The 13,764-nt window shown below is 41.1% G+C and overlaps 1 protein-coding gene across 1 annotated transcript in view; it reads left to right on the forward strand.

Annotated features, from left to right (window-relative positions):
* Nucleotides 1–13,764, forward strand: part of ABCC3 (ATP-binding cassette, sub-family C (CFTR/MRP), member 3) — a 37,080-nt gene that overhangs the window by 4,132 nt on the left and 19,184 nt on the right. Inside the window, 8 exon segments of the mRNA XM_010002757.1 lie at nucleotides 308–433; nucleotides 1,311–1,448; nucleotides 3,168–3,293; nucleotides 4,002–4,063; nucleotides 5,216–5,344; nucleotides 9,277–9,495; nucleotides 11,789–11,966; nucleotides 12,515–12,676. Of these exon segments, the coding sequence (XP_010001059.1) occupies nucleotides 308–433; nucleotides 1,311–1,448; nucleotides 3,168–3,293; nucleotides 4,002–4,063; nucleotides 5,216–5,344; nucleotides 9,277–9,495; nucleotides 11,789–11,966; nucleotides 12,515–12,676 (1,140 nt within the window).

Genomic DNA, 13,764 nt, shown 5'->3' on the forward strand with positions numbered 1-13,764 from the left:
ATTCCTGCCTTTGATCTGGGTGCTGCCTCTGCTTCCAATCAAAACTGAATAGTATGGGGAAAAAAACCCACAGTAGTCTTTCTCCTGGTTGTGTTTGCAGACCCTTCACAAAGCAGCTGAGACAAGATCCTTGGTCTGAGTGCAGGGGGGCAGTTCCATCAGCCTGGCAGCAGCTGATCATCATAGCAGTGTTGTTCTGTTCCCACAGCTTTGTCTGGCTGGGAATCGGTGAACTGTCGTGGTTTTGCCAGCCCTCTGCCCCTGCAGAAGAGTTTACCAAATGCTGTTTCTGTTTGACTACTTCCAGCTGTTTGGTGTCCTGCTGTGGTGTGTGAGCTGGGCAGATCTCTTCTACTCTTTCCACGAGCTCCTGCAAAACCGAACTCCTCCACCAGTCTATTTTGTAACTCCACTGATCGTTGGCATCACTGTGGTTTGTAGCTGGTTTTATTTATTGTGACCAACAAGAATAACTCTTCCTTAGACAGATGAAGGAGGAAATGGGTTGCTTTGCATTTATTTCCTCATCCTGTACTCTTTTAACTGAATTATTACTACCTGTATTACTGAAGCAAATTTTGCTCACCGCAGTTACAGATCTCTCTCTCTCATGTAAATGCAGCTATGGGAATTAAAATCTTTAGAATGGAGAGATTGTTCTGTCTCCCACCTTGCTTTCATCTACTTTTCCAGGCTAGTGATGCATTTGTGGAGAGAATTTGGATATGACTTTGCCTGGACAGGGAGATATGGGTGTGCATTGTTCAGTATTGTGTTGGACTTTGTGAAACTGTCTCTCTTATCTGGTGGATATTCCTCCATTAAACAGAAACCAAATTTGCTTTGCTTAGGATGACAGACAGGCTTGGGGCTGTTGTATGGAGAAATGAAGCAGTAAAAATTGCCAATTAAGTTTTTTATTCCCTGCTTAGTTGGTTATTTTTTTTAGATCTTGTTTTCTAGACAAGTCATGATTGTCCATCTGGACGGGAGAAATGACAGCTCTTGCACTTCCTCAAAATGTTTTAAATTTAATTGTGCCTAGCCCTGGGTGCAAAGTCTGGTTTAAAAATTGCATTTTGGAGTTGAGGCTCTGAAAACACTAAAAAAAATAAATAAATATGAACTTACTTCATGAAGTTGTTAGCTGCTTTCCTTAGATAGAGGAGGTTTTGCCATTGGTCCCTGTGAAGTTGGGCTGGGGCCTTATTCCAGAGAGCTCCTGTTGTCAGCAATGACTGTAATAGCTGGGAATAAGGGGAGCAGGGAGATGGAATGGTGTTCACGTGTTCCTGTGTTGACTTTTACAGCTGTTAGCTACGTTGCTTATTCAGTATGAAAGGCTGAGAGGGGTTCAGTCCTCTGGAGTGCTCATTATCTTCTGGTTTCTGTCCGTGCTCTGTGCCGTGGGACCTTTCCGCTCCAAGATCATGGCCACAGCAGCTCAGGTAACGTGCCAGTCGTGTTCGTGCTGGGGGAGCAGGAAACAGCTCCCAGAGCCTGAACAGCTCTGGGAAGGGAATGGATCACCTGGTTTGGAGGCAGATCTGAGCCCAGGTTTTGCCAGCAAGAAAGAGAAGTTTGGTTCGGTTGCCTTATCTCAGATTTGTGTAACTTGAAGGGAACTGGGAGTTCTCATGCCATGTCAAAAAGCAGATTTTGCTTAGCCAAAGGCTCTGCTGGAAACCTTTTAGTCACGTGAGGGCTCTACCAAACCTACATCAGAACAGACTCTTTTTTTGCCTTCCCTTTTTGCAGCTCCTTTCCCCTGCCATGCCTAAATAGGGATGGGTAGTAATCAGACATGACACATTTTAATATGCAATGTTCTCTTTTTGCTTAGGCAGCTTGGCCACATTATACAGCCCTACAGGCTTGCTTTTGTCAGGGCCTGATGTGCTGAGGACAGCATTTTGACTCCAACTGTGACTGTAAATAGAGAACAGAAAGTTGAAGGGAGAGGAAAAAAGAAAACTGGGCTGTTATGATTCCTGTTTGAAAACGTAGCAGGTTCTCCCACAGTATGAAAGTTGTGATGTTTGTCACAGAAACAAATTTCACTAAGTAGGGCAAAGTAGATTGCTTCAGTGATTAGATCATCAAAGGCAAGGAGTGAAAGAGTATTTGAAAAACATTAAGGTGATTGCTTCTCCTCAGTGAAGTCAGTGTTGATTCCCTTCAGTGATTTCTTTTTTTGTACTGCCTTTTTTTGAAACTCTTAGCAGCCTTGTCTTATCCTTCTAGCAAGGATTTTGCTATCCCAGGCTGCTGTAAATATTCCAGTGAAGATGGACTTAAACCTTAAATGACAATCTGTGCAGAACTTCAGAAAATAGCTGCAATCCTGGTGAGACCCTTTCAAACACCACTTAAATCAACTTTAAAGCTGTAGCAGTGGTGAATAAGTGGAAATATTGGAATATTAATGTTTGACCATAGTCAACTTAAAATGATGGATGCAGAGCCTTGGAAGGGGCACAGGTAACATTTCTCCTGTGCTTGCAACTGCCAAGGACCAGATATTCTTTCTCTTGTGCTTAAGGTTTAAGCATTTTAAGCAAACAATGAGAACATTCTCAACTACATTAGGTATGAAAGAGCTGTGTAGGGGACATACCCTCACAGCAAGAAGTTTGGAGTCAACTGGAGTCTTGTATGAGTAAGAAAGGAAGTATCTCTAGAGCAGATGGAACTGTCATTATGCAATATAGTGTTTTTTGTAGCTTCTTCTGAAACTATTTAACACTGCTTGTCAGTGAGAAGTTACTGAAGTAAATGGATGTTCTCTGATCTGGGTTGACAATTCCTATGCTTAAGACTTGCAAGAACCTCTGGAAGTGATCTTAAAGGATGTCACGTAGCCCTGATTCCAGAGGGTGTCTGCATGCAGTGAAGATGTATAAGCACTTTGAACTAGACATAATTTAATGGAAAGCTTGGGGATAAGCATGTTCTTAGGCACTTTACAGAGTACGTGCATACTTTTGTAAGCTAATTCCTGCTAGCAACTACTTTGCAATATTCAGTGGTAGAGGAAGAAAGGAATTGCCAAAATAAGCTGTGAAAAAGTCAGAGAGAGAGTGACAGAGTGTGTGTGCATCTGTGTGTGTGTTGGGAGGCTGGGAAGTACAATAAAACAATCATTCACTGTCTCTCTTTCCTTCTAGGACCATGTAAATGAAAGGTTCAGGTTTGCAACATTTTACATCTACTTTGCTTTAATAATCATCGAGTTGATCCTTTCATGTTTTAAAGAAAAGCCTCCATTTTTTTCCCCAGTTAATGCAAATCCTGTAAGTATTTTTCTTTTGCTTTATTTGCATTTGACAGATTATATCATGATCCCCTTAAGAAACATGGGGTATGGAGAGTAATATTGGGGTTTGAAACCTCCTTCTATTATAGTAAAGACTAGAGCTGTGTATTGAAAGCAGCTTTCCTACTTGCTGCTTCACTGCCCTTTAATTACATTTATGAACAATGAAGTGTAATATTATTTCAAGAGTGGGTTTTGTAGTGGTCTCCTTGCTTAACATTCATTTAGAGTTAGCTAATGTCTGTAAGAATTGTCTTAATAAATGAGTTCTATATTTGTTGAGAATAGATGTGGAAAACCAATAATAACAGATGATCTTAGTGGTGTCACAGGTTAAATTTCTTCTCCAATTCATAAAATGGTCTCTATAGTTGGATTTATGTTTGAAGCAAGCTGAGAAAGAAGTAGAGCTCATTCTTTAAAATAAACATTTCAGAAACTACAGAATGACATTTAACTTTATATAAAGTGTGATTTAAGGGCAGTATATGAAGCAATTTTTAAAGATAAAGGGAGTTCTGTGTCACATGGGAAAGGAAAGAAATCAATTTTATGATCTAGGTACATACATGTAATATACCATATAATAAACCAAAACTGATCAAAATAGACTGTCTTACTACAGAAATGGTAAATGTCTTGCTTTATTTAGTTTGGTTTTATCTCTCCCATAATTTTACTATAGAATCCATGTCCAGAATTAACTTCAGGCTTCCTGTCAAGACTGACATTTTGGTGGTTTACAAGGTGAGCATCTCTTTTCAAGCTGTTGAACATCTGACAGCCCCAAACTCTGCTGGTGATGTGTGTTGTACTGAGTTAGCAATGCAGGGATTTTTGCCTCTGCAAGTGGTTGACGTTGGATGCTCTGTCATCCACAGTGGTGTCAGCACTTTGCCTTTTTAGAAACAGCTTTCAGAGTGCTCCTACTGTCCAAACTTCTTCTCTGAAGAGTGGCAGCAACTGTGGCACAACTGGTAGGGTATATACAGCCTGGTTGTCCTTTCTGCATGCTGGAGTATAACCTAAACCAAGATGTAAGACTCTGTTCCACAAGATTAATTGTGCCAACCATTCACCCAGCTGGGGATGCATTTAGTTTCCTGTTGAGATTCCTGGCTGAATGCTTTTTTTTATAAGGAGATTTTCTGTGCAAAAAGGAAATGAAACTTGGTTATATAGACACAAATGGTTACCCCTCATAGTGCTGTCAGAAGGCAAGTGTATTAAAGATGCAAATTTAAAATTAGGCTGACTACTACCCCATGGTAAAGAAGTGGAACAGCTGTCAGAGGTCATGCTAGGACTCGTTTTTTCCATAGTAGTTGAGGGTGTTGAAATCTTTGTTCTTCTACTCCTGTCAATTCACTGTCCTTGCAATAGCTCTGTGAAGTTCGTTTCAGTGAAAGGGAAGTGAATGTTCAGCTTCCCCATAGACATTCTTGGCCACTAGATATTTGTATCCCTTGACAAAATTCCTCTTAGAGTTGAGAAACTGTAGTTTTCAGAGAAATCTGATTTTCCTTTAATTTATGTGAACTTCACTTTTGCATTTTGTTCACCTCTGACAGTTATTCCAGATAGTTCACTTGCAAAGCTTTTCTGTTTTCATTTAACACCACAGTTTCACTCAAATGCTTCTGACAGTTGTTTTTTTATTGTCCCCCCTTTTTTTTTTCCTAAGCTGATGTTTTCAATGAAATACATGTACTCAAAACTACATAATGTCCTTTCCTTAACTGCAAACATCAATGTAAGGAACAAAGGGAGATGGAGGTATAATTATCACTCTTTCTTGTATCGTCTTGCTTTTGTTAACTTAATAGTCCCAGAGTTACTAGCAATGCTTTAAGTACTATTAGCTGAATTGAAATGGACTGTTTTTCTCCATATGTGCAGCCTGGCAATTCGTGGGTACAAAAAGCCCCTCGAAGATAAAGATTTGTGGTCACTGAATGAAGATGATACTTCAAAAGTTATTGTGCAACAACTCAGTAAAGAGTGGGACAAAGAAAAAGAGTGCAAACAGTAAGTGTACAAACAAGTCTGCAAACAGAGATTGATCTGAGTCATTTCAACACTAATAAGCTGCTCGTCTCTGAAAATGAGCCAACTAAAACTGGCATCTGCCTCTTCAGCCTGTCTGTTCTTCATTCATATTAACAGTCAAATTTGCTTATTTTAATGAGTCTAGGCAGAGACAAGCAGGAGACCTCTGGGGCTTGTGTACCACCAACACACATTTTAACTAGCTGCTTTAAATCTACCTGGGCAGGTGGTGCCATTTACCACGTGGAGAAGGGCTGACAGTGTGTAAGGAGAGGGTAGATGTCTAACCCCCACCAGCATCCCTTCTAGGCATGTTAGAGCAGAACTTCAAGGCACCACAAGCCAAAAGGAATTCCTTATCATCACCATCATGAATTTTTTGGCCTGACACTATTTTTAGCCTTAAGGCTCTTAGCAGTGAGCAACTTCACTTCCTATCAGTAAAGGGATGAAACTCAAAACATGTGAAAGGCAGGAGGGGAAGAGATATCCCACTTCAAGAGCTGAGACCCTACTCCTGTTGCCTGGAAAGTTAGCAACAAAATTCTTAGTCTCTGATGGAAATGGGATGCAGGTTGGAACTTGAATATAGTTACATCCATGCTGGAGAGGATATCCTTTTTATTCATGTGCTGTCCTAATCTAATCTGAAGGTACTATCTGTTGTGCAACTGTATTTCCTTCTCCCACTGGTTAGTGTCCAAAATGTTTCCAAACAAACAGATGTGATAATAATGTGTTTTAATTGAAAAATGGCAAAGGAGGAGGCCTGCTCTTCCATTTCCTTTCATTGTGGAGATTTCTTCTCCATGTGGAGGCTTTTCTCTGATCTCTTCTGTGCATATCCTTGCCAAATTGGAAAGACCCTATTATGTGATAATATTAGGAGAGAGCTGTAAGGTTCTTGGCAAGGCTAAATATGAGGTGGAGAGTTCCACTTCACAGCTAAAATTTGAGAGGTTTCCAGCACTAACACCACCAGCAGCTTCTCCACTAGTGCTCTGAGTTGCATATGTGTTGTGGTTTGACTTTGTTGGGGTTTTTTGTTTTGTTTTCTTAGTGTCTCTACTTTTATGGTGTGGAATAAAACACATTGTCTGGGTTCTGGTCTTCTTGCACAGACATAAATCTTACTTTCCCAGGCTTTTAAGTAGTAAGAGCACAGCCATTGTGCAGAAGTGCCTAGGGTCCAGGAAAACTTTTGCTAGGAAACCAGAAACCATGCCTGGAGTTTTGTCATGGGATTCATTACCTTTTGGAAATTATTCATACAAACTGAGGCCAGCTGGCAAGAAATTGAACCGTAAATATTGGCTTGTGTTTAGGTCAGGTAAAATTTTGTGGTGACTATATTAATGGTTCTAAGGTGGGGAAAAGAGCAAAAACAAAGCAAAGCACTGTACTCCAGATTGCTGGGTTTCACATCACTCTAAAAGCTTCATGGCTGTGCTTTGTTCTTCCATTATAAGTAGGTATTCTCAATTAGTTCATGTGAAATAACATTAGTGGTACTTTGGTAGTTGGCTTGGGAGCTGTTTGAAATACTTTTTAACTTTTCTCATTAAATTTGCTCTGAGCAAGCTTTTATGACATTAAAAACACTGTGTCAAGTTGTACAAGTGTAGAAAGTGTCAAGGAAAATATTTGCAGTGTACATACAGTAGTAATTTGGTTTTAAAAACTTAATCAGTTGCAGCTCTGGCATAGCTAAAGCTTTAAAGTTCTTTTTGTGGTAATGATTATCACAGAATCACATTTCTATTGTTCCTAAACCTACAAAACCTTTTTTGTGTTTTGCTTCACAGCTATCTTGTTAATTACTGTTAAATAATTGCTAATAATTTGCTACTAATGAGTTACAGGAGGGATCAGTGTGGATTTTAGTTGTTATTATAGATAATGAAGCGTGCAAAGAGTATTTTCCTTTGCTTTTGCTCTGTCTTCATGTATGGCTGAAGTCTCTACTCTTTGAATTTACTGATAAGGGCAGTTGCTTCTGAGAAAGTTAGAGCTGTGCTGGATGGAGAGGGAGCTGGCTGTTTTGCCTCATTTTTAGTTAACCTCTGATTTTATGCTTATGAAGACTAATGGAAGATGCAGGGCCTTGTCATTGCCATTGAGAAAGCTTGTGTGTTTTCCCATGAGGTAATCAGCATCTACTATCTGCCCTACTATAAATAATAGAAACCAGACACATGTTTTTTTCTTTCATAACAAGCTGGGTGTGAGCAGTCCCACACACTGCTGAAAACCTGACCTCACCTACTACCCATGGTAAATACTAGAGGTGTATTTTCTCCCTTTGGGATTTTTTTTTGCCACGGGAGAACTACTGCACTGCTGTTAACTCACTGTAATGAACATTTTTAACAGCACAAAACCAGGGGCAGGTAGTCTTGTTTTGTCAAATCCCTCAACGAGTTTAACAGCCTGGTTGCCAGGCTTTGCTCATAAACTCTCCAGGTTTGATCTGGAAGGACAAAGACAACACTGTTCTTGTCTGGGGTGAAAAAAGTTGTCTGGTTTGGGTTCTCCCCCTGCAAAGAAATTGGGATTTGCACATGCCTTTGTTTGAAAGGATGTGAACAAGTTTCTACCTGTGGACTGTTAGCCACAGTGATCATTTTGAATGCTTACAGGCTGTTGGAATTATTTGACTCTGCAGCCAAAAAATCTGCACACTCTGTACGAAGAATCATAAATCCAACCTCACTTGGTAGTACTTATAACTTATTTATCAAATCCCTTCCTGTAAGTCTTCACTGTTTCTAGAGTCTCTCTTCCATCTGTCCCTTCTTATAAGGTTTATGTGCCCCAGACTAATTTCCTTCTCCCTGCTCCACCTGGACTTAACCTTCCTCACTGACATTCAGGAAATTGTTCTCTAGGTCCCATAGCCCCCAAGAAACAACAGCAATTCATTATTTGCTGGCAGAAAAGCTACTGGGCTGCTCTTTGAGAGCAATTCATGGAGGAAATAATCTCCCACAGCATCCCCTCTTTATTGATGGGCAACAGAAGTCAGGCACCTAAGCCTCAGAGGTACTTCTAGAAAACCCACCTAGAGCCCTGGAGAGCAGCACAGATCTGTTGGGTCCATTTTTCATCAGTCAGTCTCAAAGAGCTTTGCAGGAGAGATTGCTTTTGTTGGCTTATTTTGCAGCTCGAGAAAGAGAGGCACGAAATAAGAAAGGGATGAAGTCAAAGAGGGCTTAAATGGAGAAAAAGTTAAGTAAAATTTAGGCACCTAAACCCAAAGTTTCTGTCTTGAAGAACCTCAAGCCCAGATCTCAGAGATGGCTGAGCTTTGGCGGTGCTGTGGTTTGTACTCTCAGATTTCCAGGAATGCAAAACTGTCTATTTTGAGAGGGCTGTGCCTGTTTCCTCTCTTAGCTTGGCCCGTGGTTGGGTACCTGTCTCCCGGGAAGGATTCAGCCTCCCCTGGAAGCAGCTGTGTGATCAGATAAGGCTGAAGGTTCAGTACAACTGTTAACTGAGTGACACCACAGTCTGGGAAGGACTAGGTGAGGGTGCTTTTTGTGGTATGTAAATAGCAACTGCTAGAGGATTCCTTCACAAGAAATGAAAGGTTCAAAGTCAACTCTGTCCTCTGCCAGAGGAAACCAAACCTTTATCTCCTCTTCCTGTGGGCCACATGCTTATCCCATGGTGACTGATGTTCTGGCCCATGGAGGACACCTCATAAATACTGCATAAAAGGAAAAGAAAACAAGACTCATTGCTCAGGGATAGGCCACTCTTGTGTATGTCCAGGGTTTGCTGGAAGTCTTGCTGTTGAACAGCAGTGGAGCAAAGAAAGGAGCAGACTTAGATGTTACTGCAGTGCTGTGCACACAGGGCAGTGACTTCTTCATTGCAATTTGTCTCCAACTGCTTGTTTCATTCCCTAGGAAAGAAGATGTGGCATATATGAAGAAATCTAACCATGTGCTGAATCATGTTGGTGATGGTCCAGAGGAAGCAGAGGTTCTGATCAGAGACAAAAAGCACACTAGAAAACCTTCCTTTCTCAAAGCTTTGATGAGGACTTTTGGGCCATACTTCTTAATTGGCTCCTTCTACAAGCTGATACAAGACCTACTTTCTTTCGTCAACCCTCAGCTGTTAAGGTTGGTTTGCTGTGTGAGTAGTTGCTCTGTGCAATCCCCACAGGGGCTGGCCTTTGCACAGAGTATTTATTTTTGAAATGCATAGCTAGTTTCCCTCACAGTGCTGCATGTGTGTGCTCCCCCACCTTCCCACTGAAAGGCCTAAGACAGGAGCTCTTTATTGTGGACCAAGCTGTAAATTAGGCAAGCTTCACTGAAATGCAAGATTCATAAATCACCCATCACCAATAGACAGCTTTGAATTACAAATTACCTGTTGCTCTGTGCAGCAGTCCAAAGCAATTTCCCCCCATTCCTTTAAAGGATGGTTTGTGAAATCAAAGGAAAGCACTGCTTGCTGGTCCCTGTGCAGCCAACACCCACGTGTTGGTGGCAGCCTCAGCTGTGGGGTGACTTGATACATCAGTGAAGCATGATGCTCAGGTCTGTGGTGCTTTGCCTGTGCTGCTGTCATTTGGGAAAGATTTTTTAGTTCATGTGTTCTTAGTTGTGCACAGCATTGAGAAAGTGTGAGGCACAGTTGCACTAAATTTCTGTGTGAAAGAAAATTATTATTCTATTAAAGAAAAAAAAAAAAAAAGAGAGAGAGGGATCTTAACAAAAGTAGTTTGTCCTCAAACTCTCCTTGTATGAGGAATACCTGTACCTCCTGTCTCCAGGGAGGCCAGCTGCTCAGCCTGATCCATAGAGGAATTTGCATGATTTCCACATTTCTGTTCTCTGTTAGTGTCATTATTAAAATGAGAATTTCACCAGATAATAACTAAGAAGGAAGTAACAGTGAAAATACCAACATTTTTGTCAAACAATTGTCTTTTATTTCCACACCACTGGAAAAACACCTAGTCTAGTTAATGTGTGAGAGAGCAATGGAGTTTGGGTGAAGGTCACAAGTGGATGTGGGGAAGGGGAGAAGAGAGGTCCCAGCTCCTGAATGAATGGCTCTTAAAATAACACCAGGACTGTGTTCTGAGATCATGTTGTTCTGTGGGTGGTTTGTGACATACCCAGAAATTTGTTAAAAAGAGAGTCCAACCCAGTATGGTGACATTTAATAGCTTACAGGCTGTCTTCTTCCAGAGTCCCTAGTGAAGAGGAGGCAGCTGGCTTCCTTCTGAGAGCACATTAAGTATAATATATTCTGGGAATTTCTCAGATTTGCATAAATTCCTGGATATGTTGTCAATGATATCTCAAGGCATGCAATGGGGAGTTTCTTCTCAAGTCTAAATTCCTGCAGCCTTGGGAAATATACTGTTGGTGGTAAGGGAAAGTGAAGAGGCCATGACTGTCTGGCAGGTTGCACATAAGATAGTTTTTTGTTTCTAAAAAGATTGGTGAATCCCATGCTGGGCTATGAGGAAGAATTGCTCCTGAAGCTGTCCACTTCCAGCATGAAGGACTGGGGCAGTGATGAAGGAAGATCTCTCTGGACTGGAAGAAGAAAGATGCAGCAACCTCATGCTTCTAACTCCAGGCTTTGGGGATCAATTCATAGTTTGCAGGTGTATTTCCCCCCTGCTGGTTATTTGAACCATGGGGTCAAACCTCTGTTCCTCCCATATTTTAACAATTCAGCACTCTGGTCAGGAGGCTGAAATCACAAATGTGATTTTTGGGAATGCTGGACGTTGCCACATGTTGTTCTGCTTGTTTGCTGTACAACAGGGTGTAGATCTTGCAGGGAGAGCAGCTGTGTGTAGTAAGAAATGGCTGATTAATAAAAGATGACCTAGCCTGTTTAATATTACTACCATTTTACAAAAAAAAAACCCCAACAAAACAGTAGGAGTAAAGAACTGTTTATGCATCCATGCAGGAGGATGTATTTTAATGTAGGGGTTTTTTTGGTGGGAAAACACCCCAGGCAGAAGCACTCGGGCTGCTTGGAAAGGATTTGGGTAAGAAGCTGGTTTCTCCTGCTTCACCACTGTCCTCCAGTGTCCTGTCATTCACCTCCTGCCCTGGGGGGCTGCCTGGCAGAGCTCAGACACTGAGCCATGTGTTTACTGCTGGATCTCGGGGGGAGGAGGAAACCGAGAGTTTCTCGTCGTATTTCATTTTCTCCAGGCTTATTTGCAAATGGACTTTCTCTCTGGCAAAGCCCAAGTTTTTGCTGTTGTATCTTTGCAGTGTTGTCTGACTGAGACTTTTTGTGGTTAGAGAGAGGAGGTGGCAGGATGCCAGAGCTGAGAGGAGCTCTGTTCTATCCCATTAAACTTGCCGCATGTTTTTTTATTTGTTTCTTTATTCTTTTTTTTCCCTTTTCCTTCCCTAATCTTCTGAAAAACAGTGTATTAATCAGCTTCATTAAGAACAAAGATGCCCCAGCCTGGTGGGGGTTTCTGATTGCGGCTTTGATGTTTATCTGTGCTGTGCTGCAGACACTCGTACTTCACCAGCATTTCCAGTACTGCTTTGTTACTGGGATGAGGCTGAGAACTGGGATCACTGGCCTGATATATCGTAAGGTAAGACTGGAAGCATTTAATGGGCTGGAACACCAGTGTACAGCCAAGCAAGTAGTCTCAGTTCTCAAATACTCAGGGAAGAGCAGGAATCTTGGAGAAGAACAGCCCCTAGAATATAAAGCACGGTTTATTTGGTGGGTTTTTAGGAGCACTTCTATCATACTTGACAGAATTTTCTAGCAATCAGCAACTCAGTGTGGGTGTAGTAGTAGGACACCAGACATATCACAGGCAAATATTGATTCATTTTAAGTAGTTCGAAAAGGGATCCAAGAGAATAGTGAGTTTGTGCTATGAGTTGATTAGATGCAATTAGATTTTCTTCAGAATGCTACGTATTACTTGAGATAGAGGTGCTCACAAGCAAAGCATTTCATGAAGTCTTGTTCTTCGGAGATTAGGAATTGATGTACGTGTGAATCATTTTATTCTTGTTGGAAAGGCACATTCTGGGGGAGCCTCTTGTTTTCGTAACAATTGGGGGTTTCTTATCTGAGCATTTCCATATGTATTAAGATTGTGAATCCCCTGTTTTTCTTCTTTCTCAGTCCTTAGTCATCACAAACTCAGCAAAGCGCTCATCTACTGTTGGAGAAATTGTCAACCTGATGTCAGTGGATGCCCAACGTTTCATGGACCTGATGACTTTCCTGAACATGTTGTGGTCTGCACCACTCCAGATACTTCTAGCTTTGTATTTCCTCTGGGAGGTACAGCCCATTGTCACTTTTTTTTTTTTTTTCAGCATTCATCTAGATGATGTACAAGCTGGTTTTTTTTGTTTGGTTGTAATTTGACCCACCACTGCTTTTTTAGAAACCTATTGTTTTGTCTTGTAGTTCAATAGCTTGTACTGGTGTACATGATCAATTAGTCTCTTAATTGTTTTGTTCAGCTGGTAGGTAAGATAAGGCATTTAAAGCAAAAGATAACCTTTATGTCTCCTCTGTCTCTACCATGCTTTGATAGGGTAAGTCAGGGACTCACCAGAGTGTTCCCAGTAGTTGATACAAATGAGAGCTTGAGGGAAATTATTTAAAAACCAAACCAACCAACCAACCAAAACAAAACAAAAAAAAAAAACAAACCTCAAACACAAACCCCTGGACACAGAAAATGTCAGCCATGTATAAAGATTCTATCATTCCGTAATGAGAAATTTTGTGCAAGTCAACATGGAACAAATCTGACCTGGAATAACCATAACTTTGCTTTTGATACAGTGAAGTTCTCTCTGGTTTATTCCAGGTTCAGTTTGAGCACTGGCTTTATCCTTAAAATGTTTCTATGCAATTAATTTGTTTTACTGCATAAACCAGTAGCACCAGCATAACCATACTGGTTTAGACTTGAAAGCTACTAAGTTGCAGCAGCTTTATGGTTTACTGCTCCACTGGTAAGCTGAACTGTGGTAGCTGGCAGTTTGTGTGCTCTTACTAACATTCAGGCTACTGGCTTAATTCAGAAATTACAGTTCCATAGGTCAGGGAGAAGCCAGTGAGAAAATTCCCTTTCTACATGCACTTAATAGGTCTGTATTTGCATTAGTTCCAACTTAATTTCCTGTCCCACTGGGAACCACCTAAGAGGTAAATCAAGATGCATGCTTGATTTATCACCAATCCTAGCATAATAATAATTCCAGGTGGATGCTGTCATACTTTTCTGTCTCCTCCTCATAGTTGTTCTGTGGAATCAGGGCACTTCATTGAGAGGAGTTCAATATATCTATGTAGAACATTCCTTTCTGTTTCTATAGCCTGCTGTTGTTTTAGTGCTCACCATAGGGAACAGCAGC

The sequence above is a fragment of the Chaetura pelagica genome, unplaced genomic scaffold, assembly GCF_000747805.2.
Source record: "Chaetura pelagica isolate M959 unplaced genomic scaffold, ChaPel_1.0 scaffold47, whole genome shotgun sequence".
NCBI classification, from domain to species: Eukaryota; Metazoa; Chordata; class Aves; order Apodiformes; family Apodidae; genus Chaetura; species Chaetura pelagica.